General features: G+C 31.7%; 2 protein-coding genes across 6 annotated transcripts in view; both read right to left on the bottom strand.

The window, feature by feature from the left end:
* Nucleotides 1–6794, bottom strand: part of LOC130893415 (calpain-A-like) — a 42564-nt gene extending 35770 nt beyond the window's left edge. Inside the window, exons 1-3 of one of the 2 annotated variants that reach the window (XM_057799509.1) lie at nt 6516–6759; nt 2239–2508; nt 1977–2000 (exon numbers count right to left, since the gene is read on the bottom strand). In XM_057799509.1, coding sequence (XP_057655492.1) covers nt 1977–2000; nt 2239–2481 — 267 coding nt within the window. In that variant the 5' untranslated portion in view covers nt 2482–2508; nt 6516–6759. Of the gene's footprint in view, nt 1–1976; nt 2001–2238; nt 2509–6515 lie in introns of both variants that reach the window. The other variant, XM_057799510.1, reaches the window with a different exon arrangement.
* Nucleotides 6795–9644: 2850 nt separating this feature from the next.
* Nucleotides 9645–27441, bottom strand: part of LOC130893413 (leukocyte tyrosine kinase receptor) — a 32463-nt gene continuing 14666 nt past the window's right edge. For 3 of the 4 annotated variants that reach the window (XM_057799499.1, XM_057799500.1, XM_057799502.1), the window contains 11 exons: nt 27067–27215; nt 24284–24441; nt 23907–24203; nt 23366–23476; nt 21939–22134; nt 20962–21247; nt 19868–20058; nt 19404–19633; nt 19145–19350; nt 18307–18504; nt 9645–17133 (listed from right to left, as the gene is read on the bottom strand). In XM_057799499.1, the coding sequence (XP_057655482.1) occupies nt 16837–17133; nt 18307–18504; nt 19145–19350; nt 19404–19633; nt 19868–20058; nt 20962–21247; nt 21939–22134; nt 23366–23476; nt 23907–24203; nt 24284–24441; nt 27067–27215 (2319 nt within the window). In that variant the 3' untranslated portion in view covers nt 9645–16836. The remainder of the gene's footprint in view (nt 17134–18306; nt 18505–19144; nt 19351–19403; nt 19634–19867; nt 20059–20961; nt 21248–21938; nt 22135–23365; nt 23477–23906; nt 24204–24283; nt 24442–27066; nt 27216–27441) is intronic. The other variant, XM_057799501.1, reaches the window with a different exon arrangement.

Here is a 27441-nt window from a genome sequence, read left to right as displayed (position 1 = left end):
TGCAGCAATTGGAGGTATAGTTATTTTTCTTATTACAGGCGCAGCACTCATTCAATAGCCGGTCCTCTTCGTCTTCTTCTGGAAGAGGAACTTTTTTCCTGTGTCCACAACCTTTACACATTACCAAAGTAGTTTTTCGCGAATCTTTTTGTGCATTAGCACATTTGCATTTTTTGGTTGATAGTTTCACGGAAGCCGAAGTTTTTTTGTTTCCAGTAGACCGTTGTTGCATAGATTTATGACATGGACAGCTTTTACAACAGGCGCAAGGTCCCTTCAGTCTAGGATTTGCACCCGGTGGAAGACCTGCTTGGCACGGACAACGTTTACAGCACCTACATCCCTTACCACCTACACCGCCCATACCATTCATTCCAAAGTATCCATCTTTGCCATATTCACCATATTTTCCGTATTCTCCACCTTTGCCGTATTCGCCATCTTTGCCGTATACGCCATCTTTGCCGTATTCGCCATCTTTGCCGTATACGCCATCTTTGCCGTATTCGCCATCTTTGCCGTATACGCCATCTTTGCCGTATTTGCCATCTTTGCCGTATTCACCACCTTTGCCATATTCACCGTCTGTCCCTTTTTGACCTGCTCCTCCAGCGTTAGCGCCTCCCTCTCCCACACCTTTTTCACGTAAATCTAAAGAACTTTTTGATGTAGTTCTGTCAGCGGTATTCTTTCCATTTTTACTGGATTCCTTTTTCTTTTTACTATTGGTATCTGGAAAACCGGTCCAAAGGAGCAATGGCTCTAAAGGTGGTCGACGTGGACAACAGCATGGTCTACAACATATTTTACAACATGCTGGCTGTGGATTGCAACAATTAGTGCAAATTGCGGCACATGCGTTAGGCAGAAAACAAGTCATGGGACATTTTTTACTTGAAAATTTTGACACACTTTTGAATTATTTTGGCATGTGACAAAAATATTCAATCAATCTAAGCAATTGAATGTGCGTTCAACAAATTGAAGGTTGAATTATTGTATTCAGACTTGCTACTGAGTGCAATCAACATATCCTACAGTTTGTCCTGGTATGAGAAACGTATTAAGAAGAAGAAATTTTGGGAAAGGTGTATTATGTTATATTTAGTATTTGATATATTAATAAGAATTCCACAGAAAGAAAATCAACCATGGAGATAGTTTCAAGAGTATGTTTATCATGTGAAGAGAGGATTATATTACGTTGGAACCTCTAATAGTTTCTCAGTCGACTGTTTAAATTTATAATCCCGACCTGTCAAAAAGTTTAGTTCCATAATTAAATATAATAGTGTATATGTCATTCACAGAACAAAAAGTTCTGCCATGTCACGGCTATAGCAACGCCTTGGTGATACTAGTCGTAAATTAAGTCGACTACTTCAACTTCAACTTCTTTATTTCTTTTTCAGGCGTTTTCTGTCTTGTTTCGTTCGAAAACCAGCGTTTCTGGGGTTATTCTACTTCTCTTCTAATCTAAATTATTTTTCTTGTCTTCCATTATAACCAACTCTGAGCAATATTTATAGTATGGCTCTCTCCATCGCCCTGAGTGTTGTTCTTAATCATCTTGACGGAGAAACGATGCAAATGTTAGGAGACAACAATATATTGCAGAATGGGTTAGAATTATGGGTTACAAATGCTTAACAATAATGGAATGGAATGGAACAATCTAGATCGAGGTTGTCCGTACTAACTTAATATTTCTGCAATTTTGATAAAACTTTCCTAAGAATGATCTGGTTTGGTAACATCAACAAAAGTTGATTATGAGTCATTTTTTGCATAAATATGAGTAAATTAAAACCAGTCTGTATATAAAATTAGATAACAAAGCTCACCACAGTTATGAAGCATACATTAAAGTTTTATGTGCAATAAATTTGAAAAAAAAAACATATTAAAAAACACTACAAGAAGCTAATTGGTAAAAATGATTCACAATAAGCGCGTTTCTAGATTTTAAAACTCACCGGGTCATAACTTCTGGGAGAAAACTGCAGAATTAAAACAAAAATAAAGAATAATTAAAACAAAAATAAAGAATAAGAAAAAAAGAAGAGGTGAAAAATTCAACACTTGAGTTTCGACTTAGCTTTTAGAAGTGGCCAATCAAAACTCATGACATTATCATAACTATGTTCAGTTTATCGACTTAATATCTGATAAGTTAATCAAGAAGAAACCTCTTTAAATGATAGAGTTAATTCTTTATTACATAGTATGGCAACTTACCCATGCGTTTTGTTTGGTAAGCTTCTCCGCATGAATTAAAGGTTCTTCCACGGCTGTAGCGTTTACTTCCGAGCAATCTACAGGTGCTGAACGCCATGCGCTTGGATCTAGCTGCCATCCATAGCCATTACCATGCCAACCGTATCCATTGGCAGCACTGGGTGGTTGCTGGTAATGGATAACTGGGTAAGCGTTAAAGTATTGATTATAAGGCACACACACAGGATAGGGTGGACTTTGCATGTTTCAATGTATAGATCCGAGATATAACTGAAACAAATATCGATAAATCCAACAAGGGAAAGACGTCAAAGCACTTGGTAGTGACAATGTTTTGCTAGCATTTATTTTTGAAATATTGAAGCACTATCCGTGCTAATGGAAAGAAGCGGTGATGCTTATAATGAGAACGAGCAAATAGGATCCCAAGTTTTCACAGAACTTCTCCCCACAATGAGCAAGATAGCCGAGAGAGTCATCATGAAGAAATTTCTGCGATCATGCGAGCAGATTAATTCGAATTTAGGACGAAAGCAAAAGTTCTGAATATAATCGATTACGCTACTCAAAAAATTAATAGGAATCAACCAACTGGATGTCATCAAAGCCTTCGATCGTGTCTTGTTGAAGTGTATATTCCAAACCTTTGGTTATGCGACTACCTGCAGAACTGAAAATTCCGGATCAACCTCAACAGAACCAGATCTAAACTTGGTTGGATGGATGCAGGAGTGCCACACGGAGTCCTTATATTTCCAATACTATATAAAATGTTTATGTCTGACATCTCCAAGATCTATTTAAATATGTCGTAACTTGTTTCTAGTGCTATGAAGAGTACAATTGATTTACTTTCTTTTAATAATTATTTGTTTATCGACAGCAAGGGAAATATGTGGTTAATGAGCGTTGATTTAATTGTTTTAAAAGTGAAGATAGTTCACGTTCAGGTCTTCCAATCAGTAGAAAAGCAACCTAGTACCAGCACTCGCCGATTATCGAACCCCCTTGGACCTTACAAAGGAGTATGAAGAGAAGGAACAAATACTATAGCATACAATATGATGCAATGGGATTCTGGTGGTAGAAAAAAACTCGACAGGCCTAGGATAAAATGGTCAAAAGAGGTGGAAAACGACCTAAGCAGAATAGAAGTTAGAAAAAGACAATAAATAGAAAGTTTTTTTTTCAATCTCTGGGGCTATGAATCTATAGACAAGTTTTTCAACGCCCTCTTTCAAAAAACGTTCCGCAAAAGAATTCAATTAGGTATTGACGTTGTTTCTTAAAATATCCGTTGGTTTGGATTCGCCATTCTTTTAGCCACGTCTTCAGTTCTGGAGTAAGATCAAGTCGCAGGATGCTGAGTCAAGACTTAAGGCGGATAGTCGAAATTATTTAATTCGAATTGTTCGTTTGGTTGGACCAGCATTGTTTGGAATAGCGTTGATATGGATTAGCATTTTTCCAGACGTGAGTATTCCTTCTCATTTGTTGTGAATCATTAAATTTGACAATGGGCGGATTGCATAAACTTTGCAAGAGAAAATAGGTTTTTTGGAACTTTCAAAACTTAATTTATGTTCTAAATTACTCTTTTTTCAACTAATCCTCAAAAAAGAAATATTGGAATAGAGAATTTATCTTTTACAAGAATTGTTCCATCTATCTGAGGAAACATTGTATAATAATAGTTGTGAAGCATATTACTTTTGAAAATATTTCTGCCGGGATAATTTTTAAACATGTGGCCAACGCAATTAAATGTTATTTCTGGAAAATACACTTATTCTCGTAGTGTTTTTATATCAGAAATGTCTAATTTTAGGTGAGGATGATGGCTAATTAATCAAGAAATTTCCAATGTGTTCTTTATTTATCAAAAAATGTTTCCTACCCATATATTAAAATGGAAGTTAATTGGGTTTTTAATATTACTTCAATTAACTCAATAAATTTCTATAGTTTGGAGGAATTTTACCAACTTGATCTATTAACTTACAAACTCTGATAATAATACATACGAGGGTTGTCTGATAAATTTATAACTGAACACAAAACACGACTTTTTTTCCATAATTAATTTTATTTCTTTTTTTAACTCTGTATACACTTTTCCCAGCAAGGCTCTAACCTTTTTAACCCTTTCAAATAAGAAACGCTGTTTTTTCCTGAAAAAAGGCGTTTATATATGCTATACCGTCCTCCTCTGTTGAAAGTCTCATGTAAGTGAAGCTTTTCAAACAGGAAAAAGTCGCTGGGGTCCAAATCTGGTATTTTACTTCTTCAGAATGTTAGTCTTCTGTCCTAAATTTATTTTTTGGACAATTTATCTCAATTTTTCTATAGACCAATAGTACGAGGGTGGTTCAAATATAAACCAGATATTTTTTGGTCACGGCGCCCCATAACAAGAGACAATGAGAACGACGGCACTGTAGAAAACCTCATTTTGGGGAGACCGACGCAGCGTAGGTAGGATTGAGCAAATAATTCATGAACAGCTCGGTCCCCGCAAAATTTCATCCAGATGGGTGCCAAGACTTCTGAATTTTGAGCAGAAATTCACAAGCATATAAGTTTGCACGCTTCTTCTGCAGCGATATGGAAAAAAAGGAAAAAATGTGTTGCACCACAAACGAGACTTGGGTACAACACTATATTTCGAAGAGTAAACACGGGTCTATGAAGTGGAGAAATAAAGACGAAGGGGCGCCAGTTAAACCGGGAAAATGTTGTGTACCGTGTTTTGGCACATGAGAGAAGTAATTTTCTCACTCAGTAACGAACTATGAACGCGCTGTAATATAGTAACGTCCTAAAAAACTCGTCGAAACCTATCTACAGATCAAAATTCGTAGTGTGATTCTGCTACAAGACAACGCCAGACCGCATACATCCGGCTTACGATAGAAACATTGAACGAATTGGGTTGGGAAACATTGGGACACCCTCCTCTTAGTCCCGATTTGTCACTGTACGCTCGTGCGCGAATGGTTACGTGACAAGCCGAGAGATTTTCACGAAAAAGGCATTCTGAGAGGCAAAAGTGTATAAAGTAAGTCGGAGACTGTAAAATATTTCAGCTCTGTAATTTTTTTAATAAAATTCTTTATATCAAAATTCCGGTTTATATTGTTTTACTTTGTTGATTAAAGTTTCTTCATTAATTTTTAGGTATAAAAATCTAGACTATGTTGTGGTATATCATTGGATCCATTCATTTTCCAGTTGACCATTCACTCAGCTCAGTATAAATCCTTTGGAAAGTCTATTTTTTTTTGTTCTGACTCTGTAGATTCAAAATTATCGTCTTAAATTGTTTCGTGATTTTAACATCACAATCATAGTCTACTAAACTACTCCAAATAACATTTTTTCCCTTAATTTTCATTTATAAAAAAAATCGGTGTACCTTTAAATTATTTTCTAAAATTCTCATGGTGAGTGATAATGATTTTAAAAATTTCATTAAAAAGAGACAAGAAATGTAGAAAACAACCTGAATGTATACTTTTTTATTGATATATTTCCATGACTGATTAAATTTATTTCCTACGATTTGTTCTTCAATTTAATTCAAAGAATTCTATACAAGTATGAGTAGTTCTAAAGTTAATTATATACCCAGTAAGTAATTCATATAAAATATATGACTAATTTAAACATGAGGTCATTTATTTCGTTCAGCATTTTCAAACAGTAAAAGTTCAGTAGCTTTCGATCTTATTTAAAAATTCAGAGTTGATTACCTACTTACAAACCTGTGTGAAAAATTCTAGTTTACAAAAATACATCGATCCTAATTATCGTTGTTGAAAATATAAACTTGTCTACTAACGACAATATCAGGATATTTTTGTTTTTTGCTTACTTTTACAAATATCACTATAAAATACAGCATTGTTTGAGTTTTGGCAACACATTACTGCAGATATTTTATTTTAATATACATTAATAGTATACTCTTCTATATTAACCTTTTATTCATAATAATAGATAATATTTATTAATTTAATTAACTCAAATTGAAAGATAGTGTCAGCATATAATTCGCGTGTTTATGCATAGTTTTATATCATAGTGAATCGTTAAATTTTAGGTTAGGCCTATAAATGAAAACAAAGAATGAAATTACAAGTTGAATTTAATTTCTGTTATACATTTTACTCTTCGTATACACGTAATTATGACCTAGAAAACCGTGATAGCGGGTGCAAATGAATTGTAGATAAACATAAAATGACATTATGATCTGGAAATCAATGATAACTTACCTAACCTAACAGATAAAAAAGCACTGCACAAACAGCTGACACACTAGAGGTAAGTAAAACTAAGCGAAGTTATGGGAAATCATTTGGTATAATTTCGTTTAATCACAAACTAGTAATTATGAATATGATAACCAACAAATCGGACTAGACAACTCACTCCTACAAAACATAAACGAAAATGTCGAAAATACGCAATGGAAGGGGGATTCAAGGTAATTTTTCTTCTTTCCAAGGTTATGTTGAGATCGAGTTGAAATGGATTCATGCAGTCATTGGTGTAGAATGAAATTTTATTGCACCAGTTTATATGAAAACTTGGGTCATGGTTAAAATAGTTTTGATGGGTAAATCAATTAGCGATTAGGAATCACCTGTACGTAATGGAGCTGATAAGATAATAAATAATAACAACATTTGTGTTAAAATATTTTGGCTATGATATGATAAAAATGCTAAAAATAGAAACCGAATTACATGAAATATTGCACAGGGCTGGCTTTAGATAAAATCTTTTAATGGATTGTTTCTAGTCAAACAAAAAATCACGATTATCTAAAAACACACAAAAATATATGGTTAAAATCCTTAAAAAATTATTATTGGGGAAGTTGTTATAACTTATTTTATCAGAAAATCTATAATATATAAATAAAATGCTTGTTTAGTACATAAAGAAATGTTTTCTTCTATTACCACCAGCTAATCAACTTCAAATTGGGGTGGTAAATATACCCGTTGGTCTCCAGGTCATAGTAAACGAGTCGCGGTGTGTGGTTGTAAATGGCGAAAATGTGAAAATATATATACTTCTGTCCTTTTCTAACGCATGAGATAAATATTTCAAAATTTCTGGAATGGTCTAGAAAGTTCAATGTGTTCAATTAATATAATCAATTTAAAATGTTCTAAAAAGTTATAGAAATTCCTGGAATAATCTGGAGAAAATTCTTAAATGAGTGCAATTTATTATAAGCGATTTAAAATGTTCTAGAAAGTTGTAGAAATTTTTGGATTGATCTGGAAAGTTAATTAGTTTACTCTTTAGACATACTCTATATACAATGGCCGCATAATTCTCTCAATATCGAAAATAGAAATCTACAATGTCTATGTTGAAAAATTTATCTTTATAAATTTTCTATATAATTAAATATGCGATGTATTTCAACCCGAGCAACACAAAGTTTCGCTGCTAGTAACCATTTAAAAAGTTTCCTATCAACTTTCTAATTTAGAAACTAATGTAACTATTAAATATTATTAAAATCGTTTTAGAAGGAAATCGCCGTAATTGCTGAATATATTATTAACTAATTCCACGATATATTTTTATCTTCATAATTTACAATTTCTTTATCTTTCTTTCATTTCCTTTGGCTTCATATCGATAGATTATCTTTTACTGATATTATAGACTTCCTATATGATTAATTTAAAATTAAATAAAACGATCTAATAATATACATAATATGAAAATGAATTAACTGGAGACAACAAAATATTTGGACTGTACCTAAGCTCTAGAGCATTGATTTCGAAACTTTTTTGTTTCATAGACCACTTTCAAAAGTTTCCTGGATTCGGTGGACATTACAACGAAATTCCTAATTTCGAAAAAAAGTGATTAGATCTATCAAGGGAAACTTTCGTTGCGACTGAGTTTCAGCGTCGAATTAACAATTTTCAAAGCAAGAAGGTTGGAATTGATTACTATTGATACTATTGATAACTAGCGTTAAGTATTTGATAATTAAATCAACTAAACAAGTTTTCATTTAAATTGTAATGGATTTTGTTGTGAGTGGATGTCAAAAAAGCAAGGTTGGCAAATTGGTGTGGATTTTTTTGTGATATATCCTAAGACATTCTGGTACCTATATGGTGTGAATGGATATGGATTTGAATGATATGCATGAAATGTTTGAGATAAGAACGTATTCAACTTGGTAATTTGTTGCGTCTAATAATTACAGTAGTGAACCTATTTTTAATATCAGGTTAAAAATAACTTTAAACTAAAATAAAACTTTTTTATTACATCACAATTTTTGGATATTCCAAGCAAGAAATTTTGTTTTAGAAAATAATCTTTGAACATCATTCATCAAATAAGTTATTATATATACGAGCCGTATTTTCTTTTAAATCCGTACTGACTTCAAGGTAAATTCTTCTTCAAGATCAACCGAACGTCTTTGTCCTCTTTTTCTGTAAGACAATCAGACCTTGGTTCTCTTCTGACTTTCCATATATTCTTACGTCACATCCACGCATGCTCGTTTCATGAATTCTATCCTATAAACAGAGCCGAATTAAGCTAGGGACTTGGGGGGGCTATAGCCCCGGGCCCCAGGTCCAAGAAGGCCCCATCATTTGGAAATTATTCTGTATTTCTTGATGTGTTGATACCACAAATCTAACGTATTGATATTATTTTGTGAATTTTTCCAAGTTTCCTAATTCCTTAAGGGGCCCCGTCATTATTTTAGCCCTGGGCCTTATAAATCTTAATCTGACCCTGCCTATAAACTAACTTCCAACTCTTTTCCTGTAACCTGGTGAATCGGTTCATCAGCCAAATGGCTGACGACTAACAAATGATACAGCCGCTGAGGTGCCCAACACCCACTTATCCGTATTATGCGGAGAGCCGTCTGTGTGTTACTCTTTGTTTTTTATATTTATTTTTCTGTCTATTGCAGTACACTCTACCATTAACCACAACTCCGGCCCTGCAGAAGAGTATTCCTTATATCTGGGCCAAACCTAATAATTATAATTACAAAAAAACCAACTCTATACCTCACCTGAAAACAGACGTTCGTGTCTTCAGTCCTTAACCTTAAAACGATATTATTACTTACCATACCATTTTAAATATAAATTTCATAGTTAAAGTGCAGTGTTTTCCTTCTTATTGAAATAAAGGAGTGAGTAGAAAAACTAGAACCATTTTAATTCGCACGAACCGAAAAAAACACTTCTAATCAGGGAATACGTGCATATAAATGATCTAACTGTCGAATCGTCATATAAGTACTTGTAAATAATTTTTCTCACAAGTGATGCCATAGTTCCAATACTAAACAAGGATAGTATGGGTATATATTATAAATAAAACGAAAATAATATTTGTAACACCTATATATTTATTGTAGGATAACAAATACAGTGTGTTCTACATATTTTTGAAATATACGTATAACAGACTTTATATTGTTAATTATTACAATAGATAGAACTGCTTATTTTGAAACTGATATTGTGCCAATTAAACATCCAGTCTTATTTCAATAAATGGTCTAAATATGGCGCAATGTACATTAAGCTTATAATAAATAGCAACTAAATATTTTGAACAACACCAGCTTCAACATAAATAGTTCTCGGTTGATAATAACATAACATCATTGAAATTTGAAGAGTGTTTTGTTCCACAATGACTGTTTTCATAAAATATATGTACACACGTGCCAAACTTCGAAATGAAATTTCTTCAACCGTCATTTTATCGACTTTATTAGTAAACAAATTTCTAAATTATTCTCAACAATTACGCATAAGCCGTCTCTGTAGCTTTACACTGTCAATCCAAAACAGATTAACCAGATAGATCGCCTATCACCTGATTGTAGATCAAAATCCACAAAGATATTTGAAACAGTATCCAAACGAGGTGTTCTGTTTTCTGTAACGTACAAGTTAAACAAACTATTTTATTTGTATTACTTTACCTTTATTCTTTAATGTTTGTATGTTTATATCTTCTAGATTTTCTATGTTAATAATTCTTAGGTGTTCATAGTTCATTTATTTAGCAGACTTAAAACAATAACAATAAGTTGTATAGGTACTCGTATACATCTATTTATATAGCTTTTTGGTGTTTTAGCTTGACCATATAATATCTTCATAAATATGTAAGAATACAACCACTAAATAGACAGAGGCTCAAATTCTATAGTGTGAATACATAAATATATGGTTTATGAAAATTAATCTCATTTTTATTGCTTTCCCCAATTAACACCTATTGGTACCAAACATTGAAAACAAAATTTCATAGTTAAATTTACCAAATGACAGTCTATCCAACATTTTTTCGAACTATTTCTTCTTACTCAATAAAAATAACAATACAATTCTTCAAATTTCAATGTCACTTAAGAAAAAACATTCCATTTGGATATAGGTATCATATAATACACCCAATTATGTACAATACTTATTTTTCTATGGTAAGCCATCTTAGAAGATATTTATTAAAAACGTTCTAGATATATAACCTCTACGAGACTTCTATAAAGAACAACAAAATATAAATAGTTATAACCATTTAAATAATACACAACCTATATTATTGTTACAAAGTTCTAAATAAAAAAGTGTGAATTTATCATTGGGTTTTAATATTATCGATTTTGTACAATAAAAAGTGCACTATACACAACCATAAAGTTTTTGATTTTTCCTATAAATATTCAAAAATTGCAAACAAAAACATTTGCGTAATCTTATCTAACATCATATAAGAAACAGTTGATTGATATAATGTTTTTTTATTTCAGTTTCCTAACGTCACGTTTAATTTAAAGTTTTTTACAAGGATTGACTTCCAAGTTTTTACAATCGAATAGTAGATGGCGTTAATGAGTTGTGGCACTTATAGATGTAATACATTTATATGGACAGTTTAAATGGGAAGAAATGTCCTCCCACTATTAAGGTGCCCATAATTTTATCTGTCTTCCTTAGTCGGAACAGCTTACTCTTATGGAAGCTGTCCGTATAGAATTATTACATATATGTTGACACCACTGTATTTTTGAGCATTGACGTTTGTTAATGTAAAGCTAGTTGTCGATGTAGTAAACATTTAAAAGAAGCAAGTGGATATCACATGTGAAGGCTTACGTTGGATGATTTTTTATAATTTAAAAAACAGTCCTTACACAGAATTGGTTTGAGCATATGAGGGCGAATGTTTCCAAAAGCAATAAAACACTTGTTTTCGTTTGACTTTTGGTAAAACCTTAAAACAACCCTTATATAATTCAAAACCAGCTGATTTTAGTTTCTTATAATTATTCTTGAAAAACTATTTGGAAAGTTCTCCAGCGTATCTAATTCCTTTTCAAAGAATAAAATCTACTCTCGAGTGATGAAAATTTTATGTTATTGAACATAATGCGTGAAAGGCAAATAAGTTAACATATTTATTGTAAAGAAAATGGTTTTGAAATTTGTGGTAGCCTTATTCATATCACTCACTCTTGTCACGATTAATATTTGCTATAATTTATATTTCCATATAAATAACGAACGACTACAAGAAAAAAAAAACAAAATACTTTAAACTACACAACAAACCACATGCTATTATATGTAAATTAACTTAAGTCTTCACTGTAGGACCACTAGAAAGTAATATTAAATACCGAGAGATGACACTACCAATTGGTTTTATTTGTTAAAATGATCAAAAATATTAAAAATTTCACTTAATTTATATCAAGGTGTTTTAATTTATCTTAATTACATAATTTACGCAATATTTATCGAACGAAATATCGACAAATTTTCTTCTTCGTTTTATTTTGGGTCAATTTATAAAATGGCCTAGGCAAATCGTGGCGTTACGGAAATCTACTGTGCTCAAAGTATTATTATCAATATATTGAAATATGAATAATTATTTCCATGAGAATAATAACATATATCAAACTTCCTTTGACCAGTTCCTCAAATTTCATCAGATAAGTTTACCGAATATGAATATACAATGACTATTTGGCGACAATAAAGGTTGTACGCAAAGGTGCTTGGTATGCCGGAAACAAAATTGTCAACTATCACTTTTTCTCACCTCCGAGCAACTTTGGGTACACTGAAGCGTATTATGTAAATTAAATTCGCTACAAAAATTGTTAAACTATTCAATACTAGCAGTTTGTGGTCTATTTCAACCAGTTGAGAATAAATTAAAATAACACGCATCCATTTTATAGTCCAATCTCGCTGGTGGTTGAAAATTAAATTACATCACTAATAACCATAAATATATTATTTTAACTATTAAAATAAATGAAAATATTTCTTATTTAATGTCCCTATATTAATTCCAAGAGAGAAAGCTACGATTCTGGACCAGATAGATAACCTGATTGAGGATCCTAACCAAGAACGTGATTTTAATTAGCCGGTCACCTGTCTTAATAATTACAAATCGAAAAACAGCAAAAATAATACAAAAACTCCAAGAGTTTATGTCACAATAATTGGTAGTTATTGAATTTTTTTAGTGGAGTTTTTAACCAACTTACATTGAAGTAAAATCATGACGTCAAGAGTGATGTTTTCGCCGCGACCACAACGATCGTAGTCGCTATGTGGAACGTACAAAAGAGTACTTCTGACGCCGTGAACGCTTAGTGGAAAGCAGTGTAATGAAAATGTGTCATAACTGTCAATGTCAGTTTTATAAAATTCAATGCTTAATATCAAATTATCGTTTGTGTGAAAATCACTTCCCATCTCTTGACAACGGTTGTCATGAGTGACATTCTCGCCACGACAACAAGAGTATTTCAGGTTTGTTAATATTTACTTCCAAGTATTTCATAATATTTCTCATACTTATTTCAACACTTTTATAGTTTTTATACACTAAAATGTAAAAAATCTAACCTTGATATATATCCCCATTAATCATTTCAAGATTGTTAGCTAACTTATAAAAGATTCTATTTTTCAACATTCAACCACCTTATTTTTCACAACTTTACTTATAACCATACATTCGTACAACTAACAAGCCTTTAACATTCAGATCAATAATTTTATAAAAACACATAAATAATATATGCGTACCCTGTATACAAATACAGTAGTTTTCTACTCTTATAATTTCCGAGTTAATACCATGTATTCCAATAAATTATTTAGTTCCAACGTTATAAAAGAAATAAATGTTTTAGCAACAAATTTTGGTGAGTCTACGTATTTTTAGAGTTCCTAAATAAAGATGTCAACAATTCCATGAATTAAAAGTACTCTTATTATATATAACAATAAATATAGGTACATACTTTTTCAAATATTACATGTTCAGATTAACACAATATCTTTCAAGATTGATGGGAATATCTTAGTCTTTTCCACGAATGTAATGTAAAAGTTAGTAAGAATATTGATTATTTCAATAATTAAAAACTTTTTTTTGTAACCCTTTTTTTACACCCAATTTATAAGAGTAAAATTGCCAAATGTAAATTCTGGTTCACGTGAAAAAGACAATAACAATATAAAATATTAATTTTTATTGTTTTTTAACTAAATTTAAAAATCTATGTTTCTAAATGTTCCTGATTTTAGGTCTCTTCTGATTTAAAATTAGTTTCTTTTTCATCATGAAATGTACATCTGTCTTTAAAAAATTATAAAAGAAACTAAGTTTAAGAAGAGACCTCAAATTAAGAACATTTAGTAGCATAAACATATCAAAAGGTCTAAGAAATTGAGGAAATTTTAAATTCTATCTATAATTTTGAACTAATTACTTTCTTATTACAATTTGAACATTGAAAGGATCTATAGATTTATAAAAATGTTATAAACAGACAATAAAGCCAATCACAAACGAAATCCGAATATCTCTTACAAGAAAATTCTCATGATTGCAATAATTCAGCCATTTATTCTCATTCCACAACTATTGTTCTTAACTTACATAAAAGGGGTTGAATTATACATCTCGTTTTCCCATTCTACTTGAAATCTCACCCTCTTTGTTTTCCCAATCGTTACTAATAATGGTATTTGGCATGTATTTTAATTCTGTAGTGAGAGGATTAAGTTTCAACCTCCCCCTGTTAATGCATTAATTGTAAAAACTAAAAATATGCTCTAAAAGTTTCTGTATTCCAATCAATGTATTGCAGGTAAGCATAACACCCTAAAAATGTTAATTTTAAGCTTTGGTCGCCTCTCGAAGAGTTCAGTATCAAGCAAAATTTACTTGGATATAAAGATAGAGTAGATTTTGGCTAATCTAAACATGTAGATATTCTTACAATAATATATACTGTATTAATAACAAATTTATCTATCTGTAAACGAATTAAATTGAGCAAAACAATTTAACCCATATTTCAATAAAAAATAATTGTATATATCAAAAATACAAAATTTCATATATATTAATCAGTTTTGATTACTGGCATTTCTCAAATTCTGAGGCGGTACAATATTTGAGTATCGGTACAGACAATAACTATAGATTTACTTAAACATATTGATTTAGATATTTAATTTAATGTAATCAACGAATAAGACATTTTCGGTCTTTTCGGACTTGCGGAGAAAAGAAAAACGTTTCAATAACATTTAATAATTATACAGTTATGTCCATAACCTCAATTCGTCAAATGCACCACATTAAAAGATAATATAATACTTATAAACTATCATTCCCGTCGATTCAAATATTTTACTTTCTTCCAGAATCAAATTACCGATCGATACAAAATTTTCCAAGTAGAAAAAGTTCTTTACACTATATTTGCACTAACTTACATTCTGTACACAACTCATTCGTTTCCAAAATTTCTAGGAATGTGTATATTCGACGTAAAAAATCTAGAAACCTTTCTCAATTTACACATCGATATGTCCTAATAAACTCGCATGAAATGTTCCATTCCAAATATAACATGAACAGTTATTATATAAAGTTTGCTATAAAAATGTTTTTGTAACAGACAATTCCTTATGATATAATTTATTATCGTAAGACATAAAGGTGAATTTTTCTGCAACAAAGTTTCTAAGTGATAGATAGTTATTAATTCACATAGTTTTTAATTTTTCTATGCTTAACCCTCTGTCGGGCATAACTGATCTGTCGGGCACAGCGCCGTCATTTTTTATCTCCCCACCACTCTCAATGACTTGTAAAGGCAATGCTTTCTAGTAGCTGTTTGTTTTCCCATGCTCTATGTAACCTCCCTCTCAGTTTACCTCTTGGCCATCACAACATACAGTTATTTGAATTTTGATCCAGTAGGCTCATTGCGCCTAAACTTGCTACAATATAAAAGGTAAGTACTTTTAAAATATTTTCATTACAACTTTTTATTTTACTTATTGAAAGTCTAAATAATACGAAAGTTACCAATTATTTTGTGAAAATAACCTGCATTTATTACTCTGGCCTATCAGGCACATTTTGCCCTAACATGAAATTATTTTGACTCTTTCAAAATATTGGTAATATTTTTATTCTATAATCATGAATAATAAATTGTTTCAGATTTTCTTTCAGTTGCCACCATAATTTGTTGCTACCAAAGGAAGGAAACAATTCATCAGCTTATTTGGCTTTAGTGAAGGAAAGACTTTAGTCTCGTATGTTCACGGGCAAAAAAGAATGTGATTCTTGTATCATTGCTTCAAAGTGACGATTCCATTGACGATGATTCAGGCGATCAGAAGAAACCAGACATAGTATTTTATAATAACATCAAGTGTTGGCCAATGGTAATATTTTTTACTATGTTGATTATTGGTGGAATCAATTTTCAAGTCCTTTAACTTGGCAATAATTTGGAATCAATGCGGAGAAAACCATTTTTGAAACAATTGGCCCATGAATTAACGATTGGAGAACTGAGTCGAAGAAGATTGAAAACTGTTGGCATGCCTACTGATCTCCAAATGAGGTTGAAAAGATTTCGTACTCCTTCCCAGGAAGAAGAAAAAGACACCTCAACAGCCCCTAATGATGTTCAGCATGCACCGAAGAAACTGGCTTGAGAAGACTGACTAATCACGAGTGTGCGATGGATGCTTTATCATGTTAAAATGTTTAATGTGTCGAAAATAAAAAGTTTAATGAAATGAAATTCCCGATAAAATTATAAGACAATTTGAAAAGGCAAAGTTACCGAGAAAAAACAGATACATTACCAATTTTTTGAGTTGAGGTAGTTTAATGATTTATTCCCTTCTCGAGGCTAAATGATCAACGATAGAGACTTTAATTGTAAATAAAAATATTATTAGTAATTTCCACAAATGATGTGAGTATTTAAAACAAAGATCAAAAGGATACCAAACCGAAAGATTTTCTGTGTTATATAATATGTCCCAAAATTTATTCATGAAGCACCAAATGACACGTTTTTAATTATAATTTGGTGCATTTGGTTGATGTTCGGCTATAATCTTAGATTAATTAAAATAATTAAGTGACACATCATAAAAACTAGAGATAGCAAATTTAGAGTAACTGGAATGGAACACTCCTGGTTCACCCAAAAATTTAACAATTTATTTCCGTTTTTTGAGCACTGCTAATGTGGTTAGCGAAAGGATCATTTTGTAGAACTCCGTTACTTGTAGGACCGTCTCCAGTCGAGATGTTAGCGTACTTATTAATCTGAGGCATCATAGCTTGTTTGGCGAGCGCACCGGCGTCCAATGACACTCCCGATTTGAGGCTGTAGTCATTCTGAGTATTGTTGTTATGATTGCTTTGAGTCAGGATATTCCCTGGTAACGACATTGGCGAGACTTTTGGATTTGCAGCACTGTTGTCGATAGTTAGAAGTTTGTCCACCTACAATTATATATCACTTCAATTTTTTTTAATATAAATAGGTCATAATAAATAATATAACAAGTATTATATTCATAAAATAAAGTGAAAATATTATTATCTGTTATGTATACCTCTCCTAATAGTAATGTTTTGGTATTATTGGTATTTATTCATCTTGTCGATATTTTTTATGTAAACAAAGCAATATTAAAACTATCAGATTCATTATTTAAAGAGCAATACACCGCATTGGCGGTAACTCGTAAAGCAGCTCCCTTATTATAAGTACAGTTTCTGTAAATCGTAAATCCGGAATCTGGGGAAAGGATTGGTTCCATATTTTAGATCATACGAACAATTGAATGCATTTATGGTGGTGCCATCTATCGCGCTAACGAGAAATCATATCGCATTCATAATGTAAACAGAGGTAGAAGTATGCATAAAATATAATAAAATCGCGTTTAATACTGTACAAAAATACAAAGTAGTGGAGAAAAAACAATAAACAAAAAAAATTATAACTGGAAAGGGAAGTAAAGTTCTGATTCTTCATGCTATTATTATGTATGGTGTGGCCATCTGGTGTCAAATACAGAAGCTAAAAGTTAGTTACGGAATTTTAAATGGTGAAACTATTATTAAATTCGTACTCAAAGACTTCTTCAGGATTTGCTGTATATGAAATTAGAGTCAAATCAAATCTTAATTTAACTAATAATTTATATTTTGCAAAATATGATCACTTAAAACCCTTTCTTAATAGAGCAATTTTCATCTTTTTGCAGACTCATGTGTATAATCTGAGTCTGCTCCTTTATTCTCACGAATTCCTAAATTCAAACCAAAATAAAAAAAGTTGAGGTTAGAAAAAACATACAAGGCGATTTATTGAAAAATATGGATTCAGTGATAGCTTCGAGTCATTTATTACAACCAAAAGTTGGATGGTTTTGTTAATGGTATTCAGTTTCATTTCAATCAGTCAAAACCTACCAATCAACAAATCTAATCTCGCAAAATTCACGACATTTGTTGTCTATTCATAATTATATAATCAAATGTAATGAATCAATCTTGGTTATAACGAAACAAAAGTCCATATGGGTTATTTAGAACCGAATTGGTGTCTACCCTAACCTCCCCATTCTCAACGAATCTTTCTATATAGCCTTTTATCTATCCACTTACAGAAGCACCCTCATCTTCTTTAATGTGTTCCAATAATAAAGGTTGTGTTGATCTCGAATGGGGCATAATAAATGAAGTCTCCCAATTGTCCGAATTATCCGGAAGTAATTTTTCCACCGAAGAGGTCGATTCGATTTGGTCAGGGGTAGTGGGATTTGTGTGGTTTGGTATGAGATAGTCTGAAGATGTTGGTATCACCTTAAAAAAAAACTTTGATAGTTCTATCCTCTCGTTCATTCTACGGTTGATTATAAATGAACTAACATAGAAAATATTCCGTATTTTTAAGAGTCAATAATTTTTTTTGAATCAATTTATATGCTGAATACTACATTGGAAAATCTTTGTTACTTGTTATCAGTTGCTTGAATTAGGTTATAAACTTATTACGACATTCAATTATGAATATATTTTACACTAAACTCTCTGTTTACACCAACACTCTGAGTTTTGACTGTTGTACTCATAATTACAATGTTTAACCCGCGTTTCGATAACCAAATATGCCCACCAATGAACCTCTTTCGGCTAAAAAAAATTTTAGTAAAAAAAACCACTTCGACCGGAAGTTTCATTTATTTATTAACTAATAAATAACTTGTTTATCTAAAAACGCGTCAGACAGTGTAATTGTGAGTGTTGGTGTAGTGTAAACAGTGTGTTCAGTAGGAATATCACCGATGGTTCTAGAAATTCCAACTAAGATATTTCACATTCTATAAAAATGAGAATTTTTCAATGTTGCAATCTATCATTTTAACTAATTAAATATTGACTCTTCAAAATACAAACTCAGTTGTATCCTAAATGTTTTTAATAACAAATGTTCTGTAGTTACCTGTAGACAGTTTTCTTCAGAGCCTGATGGCCGCATTACAGTCGTGTCTCTTTCATAAGATGGAGGACGTTGAAAAACTGGTAATGGAGCACTCATCACCTGAGGATCCTGAACGCAGTATCCCAATCTTTCTAATATAGTTCCGAAAGTAGGTCTGTGCTCGGGAGCTGGATGCCAGCACTGCGTCATTATACCATAAATTGGACCTACAAGGCGTCGTTTTGAAATCTATCGAAATTATTTAATATTCCAAACTCACCAGGACAATTGGCAGGCGGTTCCAATCTACCACCGCTAGTGACTAGCTGCATAACATCTCTATTTGCACAACCCGTATAAGGCATATACCCCATGGACATTATTTCCCACAACAAAACCCCAAATGACCATACATCAGTCTTACTTGTGAATATACCATCAAGAAATGCTTCTGGTGGCATCCACTTTATGGGTAACATGGCTTTCCCTCCTTTTCTGTAATAATCAGACCTGAAAATTGGAAAATGCAAATTGAACAAGACACTGATACAACATCTAAATATCACTTAATGTTATTGCTAAGCTTATACAATTTTTTGTTTTGCATGATATTTAGAAAACGTGTCTTAATTCATACATACACCTAATTATCACAAAAAATTCACTAACTAACCTGGAATATGATATCTCAAATAAAAATAATTATCGATGGGTTTATTTTCCTATTTTACATCAATAACTTACCGATAAACGTCTCTTGACATTCCAAAATCAGCTATTTTGACTACTCTTCCGGGACCTTTGGTGGTAAGAAGACAATTTCTAGCTGCTATGTCACGGTGAATGAATCGGTTATCCTCTAAGTATTTGCATCCCTTTGCTACATCAACGGATATTAAAACCAGGTCTTTCATAGACAACGGGCTAGTTCTTTCCTGAAATAATTCAAAATATTTCATTGTTATTTAAATACAAACCATTGGAAACTATAATCATGTCAGTTACATATAAAAAATATAAAATTGATATAAAAAAGTGTTTGATAATAACAACCAAACGTTTTGATGTAATTTGTCATTTCAAATCGTCCATTTCGGTAAATATCGACATCACTTTTGTGATTATTTACATTGTTTCTTTTGAATAATTTCTAGGAAGGTCTATTTATTTATTTTTTGTTTATTTTTCTATAAGTTTCGAGAATTCTAAATAAGGAGTTACTGTAGCGCTGTTTAGTTCAGTTTATAATAAATAGTCGTAGTGAACAGACTGAAATAGAAAGTAATCGAATAATTTGAATAAATTATTCAAGTTAATTAAGTGAATTATTATAAGTTAGTGTAATTTGTAGTAAATATATAAATACTTATTGACCCGCCCTCTTACAGATAATATTTCAATTTGACTCAAACCAACTCATAGGAAATGTCAAATTAGTAATTTTAATATTATTTAGCTCATTCTTGTTTTGAGTGATGGTTCATTTTTTCACAAAAAATAATGCTTAATGAGAATATAAAATATTTTTCCTTGTAGTTTGCTATCGATAGCTGTCAAACAAAAACTAAATGACGTAACTCAAATTTTGACAGCACTCAAATGATTGATGCCGACAGTAGATTCAACAAATCACATTCTTATTGACCTACCCTCGTACATAGGATTGGAAATTGTTTTTATCTACTATTTCGTTGACAAAAACATACTTTTTGAAATTACTTTCAGTATAGACACGTCTTTGTATTAAAGTAGTATTTGTTTCAAATATTTTGGTTTATTAGGATATAATTTTAAAAAAAATCCTTATTGACATGCCCACGGATCATTATAATACTTACCGGCTTAGGCCTGGACTCCCTGAGAAAATTCTTAAGATCTCCTCCGGCCAAAAGTTCCAATACTATGAAACGAGGATGTTTATCAAAACAAACTCCTATAAAATGAACTATATTCGGATGATTGAATTTGGACATGATGAGTGCTTCCATAAGAAAGTCCATTTCTGCTTGTGAAGTTGACATTTCTGGAAGTGTTTTTACAGCTACGGGCATTTCTACTGTGTCACAAGGACGCTGTCGATAGAAACCTTGATAGACTTCACCGAATGCACCTTGTCCTAAAGCCCTAAGAAACAAACATCATATATTACAATTTTTTAATATGTTCTGAATACGTAGCATATTTTCATACATTTTTCTTTTAGGAGTTCAATTTATTTGATTTCTTCATATCAAATGAGATTTTTAATATTTTTTTCCCAGTTTATTTCGTCATATAATTAACAATATTATATTCTACTTATACAGCGCGGGCGTAACCAAAGGGCGGGTTTTGGGGGATTCAAACCTCCTGGAATAAGCAAAATATTACTTAATATTCCGAAAAAATACGAGGAGTGAAGAGAGTTAAATTATTACATTTGAATATATATAGTAGCGTCTAGCGCCATCTTTTGACGAGAGGTAGACGCAGTTGCAGCCGAACTATTATAGAGGAAGTTGCGCACGATAATTCCATCTCTAGTCAAGTAGTCGAACTATTTTGTATTGTATGTAAACTGCGTTGTTTCTCGATTATTCGCCACGATCCTTTTGTGGACGGTTGCTTGGCTCATGTCGTAATTTTTCCGATGAATATATAGATATTCCATTTGATGTAAGTATATTTTTGTTGTTTTATTTACTTCAAACCAAACCTCCCCCAAAACTATATCTTGGCTACGCCAGTGTCATACAGTATGTTTTGCAATAGAACAATCAAGTCCATTTCATTTGAAAAATTAAATTAAAAAGTATCAAAACATGTATTTGCTTACTTTACCAAACGAAGCTGTTCTCTAGGAATATCTTTGAGATCCTTCAACGTATAAACAACACCTCCAAATTCGTAATTAGGATTATATTCAGTCATCATACTGTCGGAAGTCATTCGTAGTCTATCAAGTTGAAGGTCTGCACCAGTAATCATCTTCCGTCTCATTATTCCAGTTGCTCTAAGTTGATATCGATTGTCTACAAAATGACATATATTATTGACTATTGAATAGTAGGGTGGGCTATAAATTTTCCCACTTTTCAATTTGCTATTAAACAAAGAAATCACATTATATTTTGCAGGAAAATATATTTCTTCAATTCATTAGTTCCAGTTTTACTTAGTTTCGTTTTTCGTTTTTTTCCCATCTCAATTCTTTTAGTGCTGAAGGGTCACGTAAGAATTAGTCGAAAAAGCGCGAGAGAGTCAAGCAAAAGACGTGATTTTCGACTGTTTAGAATATTCTTTGAATCCGAAAGACATACGGTTTCCAGAGAAAACGTATTTCTTTTTAAAGACGTAAAGACGACGGATCGCTTAAATCCAAAACTTGTGAAGATAAACCATTATTCTATTTTATGTTTTTTATCTCCATATGGAAAATTATTTCTTGAAAATACTATGGTAAAGTCGCCGCCATCTCATCGCGGGCATTCGGACTGAATTGCCGCGTGATGTATGTGTTTTTAGTTCTTGCACTAATTGAACCTTAAAGGAACATTTTAAGTTCAACTTCAAGTTCCGGTGGAAAGTTCTTCGAGATATCGTTGTAGCAAGTGAACGTTTGCGCGTAGACAATTTCGTATCGTTTAGCATAGACTTTCTCCTCAATTATCATGCTTCGTACCCCCCTTTGTTTTTTATTAATAATTGATGAATAATGAAGAAAGAATAATTGTTTTTGTGAAATTCTTTTGCACAGAACGGGTGTTGCTCCCTTCTGATGTAATTCATTGTGATTAAATTTCCAAGAAGCGAGGAACCGCACGAGAGCAAACTCTTCCGAGCGGTTTTACGCTGAAGCGGTTAAAAACGTGCAAAAATTTATGGCCCACCCCGTATATGAAAATATTAACACTCGTATTATTTGTGTCATCACAACTCTACGTGATGTCTGATAATAGATAAGTTGAGGAATGTTGGAAAGTGTTATTTTGGTGGGAATAATTAGTTTTGAAAGTTTAAAATTAAAAATATTGAATTATTTTATGCGTAAAACAACAGAAACAGAATTAGGGTGCTCAGTAAGACAAATTTACGAAGGAAGTTTGCCGAAACTATTTGAAAAAGTTTAAAATTACATTCATTTGTAAAAAATTTTATACATATTTTCTTTTGAATAAATAAGAATAGATCATTAGTGACAATACACTTCGCTTACCTCGATTTTAATTATATGAAAAGTATTGAAAAAATAATAATACTTACATAATACAAAACATACAACTGCAAAGGCACCAGTCAAACAAAAAACAGTCACAATTAGTACCACTACGAACCAAGTTGGATAGGGACTCTCAGTAGGTGAATCATCTAAAGCTGAAATAAATATATATTCGAAATTTATATGTAATTATTCGTCATATTGGAAACAGTTTTTCGAATAATAATTTTTTCAAAATAAACAACTTATTTCCTCGCTATACGGCGCGATTAAAATAACAGTTATAAGCTGAGACTGTCCCCATTTGGCTTGCAGTCAAAAAAAGGTCTATATAAGCTATAAAATGCAGTTTTAGATTTCTTTATCCTCATCAGTATATATCGTGAGATATCTACGTTAAATTACCAACCATTTTTCAAATTTGATTTTCGTTATTTCAAAAAATTGTGGTTAAATCGTACTATATATGGTTTATCAAAATTATTTATAAATAGTATTGAAGATGCTATATTACTCGATGTTTCTCGTGAAAAAGTAGCTTTTCAGCAATTTTGAGAAAATGTAGAGAAAAAATGATATACTTACGTTTGCATGTCTTCTTATCTTCCGACAAAATCCACTTGTTAGGACAAATACACGTAACCTCTGATCTTCTATCATCTAAGGCTATACACTTGTAATCACATTGACAACCATCAATTTCAGGTATAATCAAAACGTATCCTGATCCTGTATTGGAACCGCTTTCTACGAATGTTAGTTGACTTAGAGCTTTAGAAAAGTCTAGGTACGAATATCCTCCTTCTCCGTTCGTAGAATTAGTTGATGGTGCATTTCCACCGGCGAATCCACCGCCTCCGCCACCATAAGCGCATCCACCACCTTAAATTCCACAAAAGTTTAAATATTCTAGTCTATACTACAAAAACAAATGGTTTATAAGAAATTGTTATAGTTCTTACCTCCACCGCCAAAACCTCCATCACCACGTTCATCAGTGGAGTTATAACAAGCTTTGCCACCTATACCACCTGCTAACAATGAACTACCCATCATAATTTTATGTAATGGATCAACTAGACCGGGATACATTTTCCATCCACCCCCTGCACCAGCATTTCTAAGAAAAATATGATATTAAATTATTGTATTGAGGTCAGATAAAAGATTTTTTATACAAACCTTGTATTTTTACGAAATTACTACTGAATATCTATTTGTATCAAATCAGAACTAAATGAATAAATAAAATAACTTGAATCTAATTAAGTCTAGCAAGTGAAAGAAAAATCATTTTTGTCTCATAAAGTTTCTTTTTGGACCATTCAGAACGAAATTTAAAAAATATAAAAAAATATGAAAAATATTCATTTATATGTTAATCACTTTTATTCATAAAACACAATAAAAATAGATCTCCAATTATAGAAAAAAGATCACAAAGAAGCTCAAAAACTGAATATTTTTATGCTCCCAAATGTTCTTGATTTTAGGTCTGCTCTGATTTAAATAAATAATTTTCTTAAGACCGATGAAAATTACGACGTTATGACTTCTTTTACACTTTATGAAAATATGATATTGACACGCGTATTTATATTAATCAATAAATCACCTACATCATAAATATCAAAATAAAATCAAAATAGATTAATTTTTCCTCAGTTTTTACACCTTATATACGTAGCAGTCATCAATTATTTGTAGTTGTATTAGAATTTACACAAAATAGAGCTATAGATGTTATTTGAGTTATTAAGGTCTTTTTTTATCATTCTCTAGTTTTTTCGTTCTTATCAATGTGAACCATTTCTAGAAATTCTCTATTTCGTGCATTACATTCCGTTCCTAGAATCTTTGAATCCGTATAATTTAATGTTTTTTTTATATTTCATGGTTCGTTAATACAGTTTAATTTTTTTTCATCATATTGATGACCTTTTAGTCTATTTTCTAAATACTAAGATGTCTGCCCTATATAGACAGCGTCACAATCAGTACTTAATATTTAATATATATACTTCCTTTAAGGAAAGGAATGAAGAATTGCGCAGACGATCTGGAGTTAAAGATATCATAGACCAAATACTCAGACAAAAATGGCGGTGGGTAGGATATGTTGCAAGGATACAAGATAACCGATGGAAAAAAAGATTGGAGACCTATAACAGACAGATGAAATCCAGGAAGACCCCCAACGAGATGGACTGACTATATTAAAAGAATACGGACAAATTAGGTAGCAACCGCTCAGAGCAGAGAAAACTGGAAGCATTTGGAGGAGGCCTACGTCCAGCAGTGGACAAGATAAGGCTGAATGATGATACTTCCTTTGTTTTTGGTGTTTTAGATTTTAGTTTAGTGAAATATTTGGATAAAGTATTATGTCCTTTATGACTTATATTAATGTCATATTTATTGAAATAATTTGATAGTTGTTGGGAAAGTCCTTGTAGATATGGCATGGAGAAATGTTTTATGTTCTGATGTCTCGTTTCTGTTTTTTAATTGATTGTAGTATCCTTTTCTTGAATATGTTGATTATCATTATCTGAATTCAGGATCTGATCTGTTTGCAATTTGATTTTTTGGTGCGGCACTGATGCAATCATCTACTTAACGAAAAAAAAATGGAATATTTATATCAAGTTTGCTTGGGACAGTTTCTTCAAGATATTCCATTACTATATTTTGTTCTTCGTCTGTGTAAGTAGTAACTTCAATTTCAAATTTAGTCATTCATCATGTTCTCATTATAAAGTTGTTGAAAGTTCATAATATCTTGGTGAAAGCCTTTTTTCGGATTTTGTAAATGTGTCCTCAAGTTTACGATATTTGAAATGAACTATGTGAGCATGTGGCAAATGTACTTTAAGCGACATGAGTTTGAATATATCAAGAATATTATAATTTGCAGCTTTTTTATTGCCTAGGAAGCAAGCTAAGTCACCACGTGTTTTTCGTGGGCAGTGAGGAGTACTAGGATTTCTTCTCTTGCCGTTAGTTTCTTTATTTATGGACCGACGAAGATACCAGCCTCTTACAATTTTGGAAAATACTCTTTAAGTATTCAAAAGCTCTAGTAGAACCTTCACAAATTGCTTCATATGGTCTGAGTTTATATGCAACGGAGGCATCAAAAATAATCGACCTTCACTATCTAGTTTTCCTATCTAAAACTCGATTTAGGTAATGAGTGCTAATTATAGTGAAGTTCTACTATCCTATAAGCAAAGTTCGTTTCATAATTTTCCAAAGTAAAGGTAGAAATCGAAAGTTCTTTCCATTATGCTTCTTGTAGAGCTGTCGATTGAAAGAAGGAACTCAAGGAATTGCTACAAATAAACCTTTCACTTCATTGCAATGACAAAATCGGACTTCTTTGTAAAAATTCAGAAAATATTTCATGATGTTTTCTTTGATCAACTACATTAACATCCTTCTTGAACAAATTCCACTGATTTAAGGTTGGTTAGGTTTAAGTATTACTAATTCATTACACTCTCGTGAATTAATAAGATGTAAAATGTCCAAAAGAAAACATTATTTGTTATAAATGGAGCCTCTAATGTTTACTTTTAGTTATGGGTAAAAATATAAAATATTGATTTGATTAAGAAACCCAACAGTCCATAAACAATCTTTTTGTTGACTTGTGTCATTATTCTTTAATTTTGTATATTATTCTTGCGAAATCTGCAGATTTCAATATTTCATTTATTTTCATGCCAATGTTTATACTCACTTTCTATACATTTGACCAGTGAACGGAAGCTTGGTTTTATTTATACCACGTCCATGCTGTTCTACATTATCGACACTAAAATGACCTAAACCTAAGCCACCACCTCCTCCTGCTACAGCCAAAGGAATTTTTTCTTTATTACGAGTTCGCTAGAACAAATAATATATTCTGATATTCAATAATGAACTACATATGGTGGAGAATATTAAAAATGAGTTTTTATGAAAAAAGTGCCATAAAAACATAGGAAATAGAAACTGGGGAAAAAGTCATGAGGTCTACCAGCTAGAGACAAGAATATTAAATCAAGTCCACTGTAAAAATGTAATGGAAATGAGATTTCTCAGTAAAATGTGAAATAAAACAATAAACATA

The sequence above is a fragment of the Diorhabda carinulata genome, chromosome 4 (assembly GCF_026250575.1).
Source record: "Diorhabda carinulata isolate Delta chromosome 4, icDioCari1.1, whole genome shotgun sequence".
Taxonomy (NCBI): domain Eukaryota; kingdom Metazoa; phylum Arthropoda; class Insecta; order Coleoptera; family Chrysomelidae; genus Diorhabda; species Diorhabda carinulata.
This window is presented reverse-complemented; position numbering and strand designations above follow the sequence as displayed.